General features: G+C 47.8%; 1 protein-coding gene across 1 annotated transcript; it reads right to left on the bottom strand.

Annotated features, from left to right (window-relative positions):
* Nucleotides 1-150: 150 nt before the first annotated feature.
* Nucleotides 151-5,954, bottom strand: LOC128438810 (nucleus accumbens-associated protein 2). Its single transcript, XM_053421521.1, has 7 exons — nt 5,493-5,954; nt 4,768-4,979; nt 3,769-4,028; nt 2,169-2,345; nt 1,979-2,084; nt 1,370-1,467; nt 151-1,049 (listed from the first exon to the last, which is right to left on the bottom strand). Exons 1-7 carry the CDS (start codon nt 5,952-5,954, stop codon nt 424-426), a joined length of 1,941 nt encoding a protein of 646 aa, XP_053277496.1. The 3' UTR covers nt 151-423.
* Nucleotides 5,955-10,577: the final 4,623 nt, after the last annotated feature.

The following is a 10,577-nucleotide window of genomic DNA, read 5'->3' as shown; positions in this document are numbered from 1 at the left end:
GGCGCCGATGTTCGAACTACACTCCCCAGCATGCAGAGCGGCAAGCAGCGAGCCTGGGCCCGCTCTTCCTAGTAAAACTATATATATATTCACACTCACACAGAGGTTGAGGCCCACGATTGAGAAAAAGAGTATGATTATCAAGGAGCTTTATTATCATAGAGTGAATATAATTCATCATCATCATCATCATCATCATCATCACATCGTCTTCTTCATCATCAGTCCTGTTGCTATGGGCCTGTGCTGGACTGCAGGAGGCTGTTAACATGCAGCAGAGCCGAGCAGACAGACAGGTAGGTCAGACGGACAGACAGGGGGTAGAGAGGTAGACAGGTAGTGAGGTAGGGGGGAGACAGACAGGTGGGGGAACAGGTAGCTATTGTATTATTTACATACAGGTAGGCAGATGCAATAGAAAGCTTATTGGCTGTCTTCCAGAGGCTCCGCCCCCCTCTCTTCTGTGTCGGCCAATCCTCTATGAGAAGGAGCGGGCTCTGCTGGCTGGGGGGAGGGGTGTGAGGAGGAGGAGGAAGAGCAGGAGGAAAGGGACAGGGGGAGGTGTGAAGGTGGTTCAGTCTGTAACCTCCCTCCCCTGTCGGCCTCGCCTCCCATCAGCCCTTCCTCCACCTGTCCACTGCCGGCCCCGCCCCCACGCGACCCGGCAAACTGCAGGTGAGGCAAGATGGCGGCTGGCGCTTCCTTCTCCCTCTCTTTCTCCCCCGCTGCCTCCCTCACACGTCTCTCTGCGTACAGCGGAGCCTCCAGGCTGAGGTAGGAGGCGCTGAGCTGTCGCAGGTCCAGCTCGAAGGGGCTGCTGCCGGGCTGCACCGCCACCTCTGCCCCCTGACCTCCGCCTCCTCCTGCTCCCCCCCCACGCTTAGCTTTGCGGGGATGGCAGGAGCCAGAGGCCGGGAGGCCGTCCGGGAGGAGCGACTGGATCTTTGGGAGCCAACGTTTCCGCACTCGGCGAGCGTTGGTGCACATGTCGGCGGCAATGACGTTCATCTCACTCTCCTTAAAGTTGGTAGCAAAGTTCTGACAGTAGACTGAGGAGGGAGGAGGAGGAGGAGGAAGAGGAGGAAGAGGAGGAAGAGGAGGAAAACAATGAGGGAGGATGAAAGAAATGTTTCAGTGTTTTTCAAAATACGTGATTGTGTGTATGTGTGTGTGTTTGTGTGAGTGTGTGTGAGTGTGAGTGTTTGTGAGTGTGTGTGAGTGTGAGTGTGTGTGTGTGTGTGTGTGAGTGTGTGTGAGGGTGAGTGTGTGTGTGTATGTGTGAGTGTGTGAATGAAAAATGTAATGTGTGTGTTTTTGTTAGTGTGTGAATGAAAAATGTAATGTGTGTGTGTGAGTGTTTGTATCTTACGTTTCACAGTGTTTAACACTCGGTTGTCCAGGGGCTTTCGGCTCGGGTCATTGGTGGAGGAGCGGATCCCTGTACCACAGCTATTGGCCAGTGTGTTTCTATGGAAACCATAACAGCCCTATCAGATCCTACACTGTAAGTCAGAACCTGATCATTGAACACTGATGATGTCACTGACGTCTGATGAGGTCACATGTTGTCTGATGATGTCACTGACGTCTGATGAGGTCACATGTTGTCTAATGATGTCACTGACATCTGATGAGGTCACATATTGTCTAATGATGTCACTGACGTCTGATGAGGTCACATGTTGTCTGATGATGTCACTGACATCTGATGAGGTTACATGTTGTCTAATGATGTCACTGACGTCTGATGAGGTCACATGTTGTCTAATGATGTCACTGACATCTGATGAGGTCGCATGTTGTCTGATGATGTCACTGACATCTGATGAGGTCACATATTGTCTAATGATGTCACTGACATCTGATGAGGTCACATATCGTCAACAAACAGAAACATTTACATTGTTTACAGAGGTAATCAAAGACTGAGAGAAATAGTCCAAATGCTAAGCTAGGCTAACCACCTGTCGGGTCTCACCTGTCGAAGAACGTGGCCAGCAGCCTCCTGAGCAGCACCTTGTGTTTGACTCCAGCACACAGGTGACAGTTCATCAGCTGCCCTCGAGTCATGAACACACCTGAACCTGAACACACGCGTCACAACGGTTCATCTCTTCACTTCTGTTTCATAACCTGTTACTTTGACGACACATTACAGGAGGTCCTACCTGCCACCAGCTCCACCTTCTCCCCCGGGTCGCCCTCGGTGTACAGTGACGGGTGGCAGCGGTACCCGATCTGACTGATCAGACTGGCAGGCAGAGCCATGTTGTCACGACCAACCAGCACACAGGGTCGACGCTCGTTAGCCAATGGGAGAGGCAGCAAATCAAGCTTCTCTTGGACTGGACCAATAAGAAAGAGGGAGACAAGAGGGGAGGGGTCAGAATAAACTCTTAACCTGCAGTTCACCTGTTGTCCACTAGAGGACTGTGTGGACAAAAGGAAAAACTTTAAAGGGTCACTATGACAACCCCTGAACTCTGCAGACACAAAGTCAAACTCACAAATCACAACTCATTAAGTTTAACAACGCCAACTAGCATCAAGTAAGCCTACAGTGAGATTTTAAATCACACACACACACAAAAGTGAAGCCAAGGTGTCTCTTACTCCCCCTGGTGTCTGGTCCTTAAACCTCCTCCTCCATGTTAGCAGATGGGATATGAACCAATCAAGAAAATCAAAGTGGTCGTTAAATAAATGTTTGTAAAGATGTTTCTGTCGTTTCCGGTCGTTCTCATCTCTCTGATGTTTGCTCAAGTGTTTCTGATCAGTTATTTGAAACCGTTCTTATTATGGCTGCTGCTGAAATACTTCAGGTCATTTCACTCAGGTAAGACGGTTCCTCAGTCAAACTTTTCTAACCCACTAGATGGCAGCGTTAGTGTATCTAAGATATTTTGGCTTCATGTTAAGAAGATGTGATCTTGGTCCAGCAACTCAGTCATTTTGAGCATTAAAACCAAGTAGGATCTGCCTCGTCCCTGCTATGGACTAGATTTATATATATTTTCCCAGTCCTGGGACAGGTGATGGTCCGAGTCAGCCAGAAGAACAGGGAGAACCACACTCAGAGGTCAAAGGTCCCTGACCAGTGTCAGACCAGGGAAATTATAGTCACATGATTTACATCGTAACCGTTTGGTTACCAAGATGATTCTTTGGTTTAGTATTTCAGTTCAATTTGATTTGCATTGCTTTAATCTCTACAAACACATTCTTCATGTGAATAAACTGAATCTTCAGGGGAGGGAACAGATTATGGGTCTGGAAGCTTCTGGCTTCAGTTTTTAGTTTGACCATCAGGTTTGAGCAGCTGTGGTAAAGAGAAAGTGGAGGAACACATTTACTAAACTTTTTTTTATCTATCTAGCTGTTAATAATAAAATGTGGACTCTTAAACATAAGATCATTATCATCAAAGGCTATTTTAGTAAATGAACTAGTCTCAGATCAAAAAATAGATTTATTGTCCCTCACCGAGACGTGGCTGCATCCCGATGAATATGTCAGCCTAAATGAATCAATTCCCCCCCCCTCCCCACCCACCCAATGTGATGATTGATTGATAAAGAACAGTTTGTAAACAGTGGACGTCTGTTCAACTTCACTGCCACAGGAGGTGCTGAGGGACTCTGCTGTCAACATGTGGTTTAGAGAATCAACGCTTCAGATATTCTGAAAGATTTTGTGTTAAGTTTTGTCATCACTCAGCTTTCATACGGGTTCACGTTCGAAATGGGCCTGCACCATGAAGTAACTTACTGTAGGCGTTTGCAGGATGCCCGTAGAGGTGTTGGTAGAGTCCAGGATGGACTGTGTTGCCATAGTAATCCTCCTCCAGCTCCTCCTCAGTGGGGGGGTGAGAGGGAGGAGAGTCTGTGGGAAGACTGGACCCTTCTGGACTGGAGCGCCCCCCAGCAGCCAGCAGGTAGGACTGCAGCCCTGGAACCAAAGCTCCACTGGCACCCAGGTAACACAGAGCACTGTTCCTGGAGGTCTGGAGGTCGGCGGCCATGTCCACCCTGAGGACAGAACAGACGGAGACACTTTCTTATCTTTGGTGTCAATGATCACTCAGTGAACAACAGAGATCCTCTGTCGTTACAAAGCACGTCACAACACTGCGTCACATGACTTGCTCCATTCATATCAGTGAAGGAGTTTGAAATTAAAATGCAGGAGGGGGCTCAGTCCCGATGCAGCCATATACGTCCTCTCAGAGACGAGACCAGATCCAGGACCAGAGTCAGGTTCACAGCAAGTGGAGTGGAAAGACTGAAGGAAAACGGATGAAATGGAGCAGTACCACTCACAATCACAGGGGGCAGTGAAGCTTATGGTCCAACTGAGATGACAAGATGAAGAATTTTTAACAATGGAACTTTTTGTGAGTTGGCAAGAAACTACAGAATCTACATGATGTCACATGACCCCGGACAAAAGGAACATCATCACCACCTCCTCCACCATCGCTGTGATGTTGACTCTGAGCTGCCCTCTAGTGGATGAACAACCACGCCTATATAGAGGACACATGGAAGAAGGGACATTGACTGTATCATCCTTTGAAATGGAAGTATCTCATTTTGGACATAAAGGCTTTCATCACAGTTGGCAGCAGTAACACACACAAACGACAGATACAACATCTCCTCCATCAGTCACCACAGCTCAGCCAGCGACAGGAAGACTTTACATTTTCTAATCGGGTCAAACAAACATGATGACACGGATCTGAACTTCAATCCAGTTGGTTCTCACCTGGTTTCCTCTCCTCCTCCTGCCGCTGCTCCTGCGTTCTCCTGAGCCGGAGGAGTGTCGGCTCTCTCCTGTTTTATCCTGCTCACAGCTAACAACAGATCCTCGGGACTCAGGGCCGGCTGGTCCGGACTGGCCTCCTGCAGCCGGGGGGCGCTGTGCTGCTGCTGGACCACCGGGTTGTCGTAGCTCCCGAGCTCGTCTACTGATGTCGTCTGTGATAGAAAAGATGTCTGATGGTTGAACGTCATCGTGAGCTTGACGGCTCAGAGGCGGAGCCTGGTCCGACCAGCATCAGGTACAAACATGCATTGAGCTGCAAGTCCTTTAATGTCCACTAGAGCTACAGACACTGACGAGAACAGACGACGAGGAAACTTCTCTACAAACATAAAGTCAGAGGAACAGAAATGTTCTGTTATGTTTAATCTCTTCACTCTCTGCAGTCGAACCTGGAATGAAAAGAGTCCTCACGTCTGATTGGACCAATTAGCTACAATAGTTACATAACAGTCAAGTCTCACGTTGAAACCACGTTTATGCAGCGGCTGAGATTAAACTCCTGAAGCCAGCAATCTACTGCTAACTACATTAGCAACATTAGCAGCATTAGCATTGCAGTGAAGATAGCAGTGTGAAGTTAGCATCCGGAGGTTAGGAGGTAAACTGGACTAACTGCACTGACTCGGATCTGCCTAAGTTAACTCTGTGGGCGTGGCCAAACCAACCTGTGAGTCGCAGCAGAGAGGGGAGGAGGAGGAGGAGGCCTTCATCATCATCAGCTCCATCCCCCGCTCCACGATGTTCTGGATCTGCAGGTACCCGGCGGTGTACATGAGCACCAGCTGCTCACTGGCGGCCATGCTGAGGCGACCTGTGTAGCAGAAGGACAGAATCTGCTGGAAACATGTCGGCGTTACAGAAGACGGCAGCTCAAACACCGCCTGGGAGGAGGAGGAGGAGGAGGAGGAGGAGGAGGAGGAGGAGGTGGAGGAGTCAGTGGCCGAGCTGAACAGGTCTCTGAAGTACAGGGAGGAGGCAGCGAGGACGGCCCTGTGCGCCTTGAAGGCCTGGCCCTGCACCAGGATGGACACGTCGCAGTAGTGGCCCAGCAGCCGCTGCTCGTTCAGGCTGCCCAGCACGCTGCTGCCGAAGTCCGGGATCTCAACCTGCAGCAGCCCGTCGGACATGGTGGAGGCGGGAGGAGCGCGACGCCACAGGAGGCCACCGGGGGCGCAAGAGAGATGGAGACTGGAAGGAGGCGGTCCTTAACAGTCAGACAGACTGACGGAGGGGTGGAGCTTAGGTGTCAGGGAGGCTGCAGATATAGAAACATCTGAGGTGCATACTGTTGTTGTAGAGGTCAGACGTGTTGAGTCAAAGTGAAGGGGTGCAGGGACTAGATGGTCCTGATGGGGGTCAACTGGGATCCCAGAACTAGCTGGAACCAGAAGAGGGGGGGGCAGGGGGGTAAGGTATAAAGGGTCACGTACATCTCACAAACTGAAAATATGTGAGACTGAAACACCTCTGTGATGATGGATAGACGGTCTAGTTCACTTTAGTACAGTCCAGTAGAGTCTAGTTCACTTTAGGAGAGTCCAGTATAGTCTGGTTCACTTTAGTAGAGTCCAGTAGGGTCAAGTTCACTTAAGTACAGTCCAGTAGGGTCTAGTTCACTTTAGGAGAGTCCAGTATAGTCTGGTTAACTTTAGTAGAGTACAGTAGGGACTAGTTCACTTTAGTACAGTCCAGTAGAGTCTAGTTCAGTTAAGCATAGTCCAGTATAGTCTGGTTCACTTTAGTAGAGTCCAGTAGGGTCAAGTTCACTTAAGTACAGTCCAGTAGAGTCTAGTTCACTTTAGTACAGTCCAGTAGGGTCTAGTTTACTTTAGTACAGTCCAGTAGGGTCTAGTTCACTTTAGTATAGTCCAGTAGGATCTAGTTCAGTTTACTACAATCCAGTAGAGTCTAGTTCACTTAAGTACAGTCCAGTAGGGTCTAGTTTACTTTAGTACAGTCCAGTAGGGTCTAGTTCACTTTAGTATAGTCCAGTAGGGTCTAGTTCAGATTACTACAATCCAGTAGAGTCTAGAGTAGGGTCTTGTTTACTTTAGTACAGTCCAGTAGGGTCTAGTTCACTCTAGTATAGTCCAGTAGGGTCTAGTTCACTTTAGTATAGTCAAGTAGGGTCTAGTTCAGTTTACTACAATCCAGTAGAGTCTAGTTCACCTAAGTACAGTCCAGTAGGGTCTAGTTTACTTTAGTACAGTCCATTAGGGTCTAGTTCACTTTAGTATAGTCCAGTAGGGTCTAGTTCAGTTTACTACAATCCAGTAGAGTCTAGAGTAGGGTCTTGTTTACTTTAGTACAGTCCAGTAGGGTCTAGTTCACTTTAGTACAGTCCAGTAGGGTCTAGTTCACTTTAGTATAGTCAAGTAGGGTCTAGTTCAGTTTACTACAATCCAGTAGAGTCTAGTTCACTTAAGTACAGTCCAGTAGGGTCTAGTTTACTTTAGTACAGTCCAGTAGGGTCTAGTTCACTTTAGTATAGTCCAGTAGGGTCTAGTTCACTTTACTACAATCCAGTATAGTCTGGTTAACTTTAGTAGAGTACAGTAGGGTCTAGTTCACTTTAGTACAGTCCAGTAGAGTGTAGTTCAGTTAAGCATAGTCCAGTATAGTCTGGTTCACTTTAGTAGAGTCCAGTAGGACCTAGTTCAGTTTACTACAATCCAGTAGAGTCTAGTTCACTTTAGAACAGTCCAGTAGGGTCTAGTTCACTTCAGCATAGTCCAGTATATTCTGGTTCACTAGCATAGTCCAGTATATTCTGGTTCACTTATGTAAAGTCCAGAAGAGTTTAGTTCACTTTAGTACAGTCCAGTAGGGTCTAGTTCACTTTAGTACAGTCCAGTAGAGTATAGTTCAGTTAAGCATTGTCCAGTATAGTCTAGTTCACTTTTGTATGGTCCAGTAGAGTCTAGTTCAGTTTAGTACAGTCCAGTAGAGTCTAGTTCAGTTTAGCATAGTCAAGCAGAGTCTAGTTCAGTTTAGCATAGTCAAGCAGAGTCTAGTTCAGTTTAGCATAGTCCAGTAGAGTCTAGTTCAGTTAAGCATAGTCCAGTAGAGTCTAGTTCGGTTCAGTACAGTCCAGTAGAGTCTAGTTCAGTTTAGCATAGTCAAGCAGAGTCTAGTTCAGTTAAGCATAGTCCAGTAGAGTCTAGTTCAGTTCAGTACAGTCCAGCAGAGTCTAGTTCAGTTCAGTACAGTCCAGCAGAGTCTAGTTCAGTTCAGTACAGTCCAGTAGAGTCTAGTTCAGCACAGTCCAGCAGAGTATAGTTCAGTCCAGTCCAGCAGAGTCTAGTTCAGTACAGTACAGTCCAGCAGAGTCTAGTTCAGTTCAGTACAGTCCAGCAGAGTCTAGTTCAGCACAGTCCAGCAGAGTCTAGTTCAGTACAGTCCAGCAGAGTCTAGTTCAGAACAGTCTAGCAGAGTCTAGTTCAGTACAGTCCAGACGAGTCTAGTTCAGTACAGTACAGTCCGGCAGAGTCTAGTTCAGTTCAGTACAGTACAGCAGGGTCTAGTTCAGTACAGTACAGTCCAGCAGAGTATAGTTCAGTTCAGTACAGTCCAGCAGAGTCTAGTTCAGCACAGTCCAGCAGAGTCTAGTTCAGTACAGTACAGTCCAGCAGAGTATAGTTCAGTACAGTCCAGTAGAGTCTAGTTCAGCACAGTCCAGCAGAGTCTAGTTCAGTACAGTACAGTCCAGCAGAGTCTAGTTCAGTACAGTCCAGTAGAGTCTAGTTCAGTACAGTACAGTCCAGCAGAGTATAGTTCAGTACAGTCCAGTAGAGTCTAGTTCAGCACAGTCCAGCAGAGTCTAGTTCAGTACAGTACAGTCCAGCAGAGTCTAGTTCAGTACAGTCCAGCAGAGTCTAGTTCAGTACAGTACAGTCCAGTAGAGTCTAGTTCAGTACAGTACAGTCCAGCAGAGTCTAGTTCAGTACAGTCCAGACGAGTCTAGTTCAGTACAGTACAGTCCGGCAGAGTCTAGTTCAGTTCAGTACAGTACAGCAGGGTCTAGTTCAGTACAGTACAGTCCAGCAGAGTATAGTTCAGTTCAGTACAGTCCAGCAGAGTCTAGTTCAGTTCAGTACAGTCCAGCAGAGTCTAGTTCAGCACAGTCCAGCAGAGTATAGTTCAGTACAGTACAGTCCAGCAGAGTATAGTTCAGTACAGTCCAGTAGAGTCTAGTTCAGCACAGTCCAGCAGAGTCTAGTTCAGTACAGTACAGTCCAGCAGAGTCTAGTTCAGTACAGTCCAGTAGAGTCTAGTTCAGTACAGTACAGTCCAGCAGAGTATAGTTCAGTACAGTCCAGTAGAGTCTAGTTCAGCACAGTCCAGCAGAGTCTAGTTCAGTACAGTACAGTCCAGCAGAGTCTAGTTCAGTACAGTCCAGCAGAGTCTAGTTCAGTACAGTCTAGCAGAGTCTAGTACAGTAAATGTGACTTCAGTCTGCTTTAGAGTTCAATTCAGTTCAGACGGGCAGCAGTGTGAACAGAAGGAAGAGAGAGAGAGAGAGAGAGAGAGAGAGAGAGAGAGAGAGAGACAGGTAGATATAGAAACAGAGAGATGGAATAAAAAAGACAAATGAATCAGACAGACAGTCCTCACCTCCTCCATGCAGCAGCTGGGAGAGGTTCTCTTCTTCTTCTGCCTCTTCTTCTTCTCCTCCGCTCAGTCAACGCATCGTCTGGTGTGTCACTGGAGGGGGGAGGAGGGGGAGGAGGGGTAGACACAGCAGACAGTGAGGAGGAGGAGGAGGGAGGAAGAGGAGGAGTCATCTGAGGACAGTGAGGGAGCTAATGCGGCTAAGTGCCCTGCAGAGGACGAGAGAGAGAGGGGCGAGCAAGAACACACACTGCAAGGTTTACATATACACACATGTAGACACACAACTCACACAATCACAATGTGTGTCTGTGAGTGTGCCTGTGTTTGTGTGACTGTGTGTGTGTGTGTCTGTGTGTGTCTGAGTGTGTGTGGCATGACTTGGCCAAATGCATAGCGCTGCATTGCAGTGCCGAGGCTGAGTTGGCATGCTGAGTACATAGTGTGCATACTGCGACTGTGTGCCAGGCTGACACACACACTCACACACACACCCAGAGACACACACAGACAAAAAGACACACACACAGCTCAGCCTCATCATATTTACTTCAGTTTAGTTTCTATCATAAAAAAGAGACAGACAGAAAAACAACTCTTTAGGACAGATGGAGAACATCCTCTCTCTCTCTCTCTCTCTCTGATATAGTTGAGGAAAGTGATAAAGATGAAGGAAGCACCAGGTAAACTGAACTGGACTTAACTGAACTCACTTTGCTCCTACTGGTCAGTCTGGTTCTGTTGGTCTCCAGCAGCTGACAGAGGTTCATCCTCTGAGGACAATCTGGATCTTTCAGAAACTCATCAGAGGAGCTCAGAGGATCTCGTGGGTCTCTGAAGACCCTGGTCCTCCTCAGAGACTCCAACAACCAGCTCCACAGATCATCTAAGAACATGATGTCATGGTTCAAAGGAGGTGACTGGTCAGTGGGCGGAGCTTCATACTGTTTGATCTCTTATCTCCAACTTCACCTGGAGCAGGTCAGCTGCTCAGCGTAGGTTACCATGGTGATTTACCCTGATAACCAGTGAACAGGTTTCATGGAACTGAAAACTCTGACGTTACCTGAAGTTACCTGAAGTTACCTGAAGACCACAAACCCTGCTACGTAGTTCTGGGCCCTGAACAACCACAGGTC

The sequence above is a fragment of the Pleuronectes platessa genome, chromosome 4, assembly GCF_947347685.1.
Source record: "Pleuronectes platessa chromosome 4, fPlePla1.1, whole genome shotgun sequence".
In the NCBI taxonomy this organism is placed as follows: domain Eukaryota; kingdom Metazoa; phylum Chordata; class Actinopteri; order Pleuronectiformes; family Pleuronectidae; genus Pleuronectes; species Pleuronectes platessa.
The sequence above is the reverse complement of the archived record's forward strand: the minus strand, read 5'-3'. Positions and strand labels throughout refer to the sequence as shown.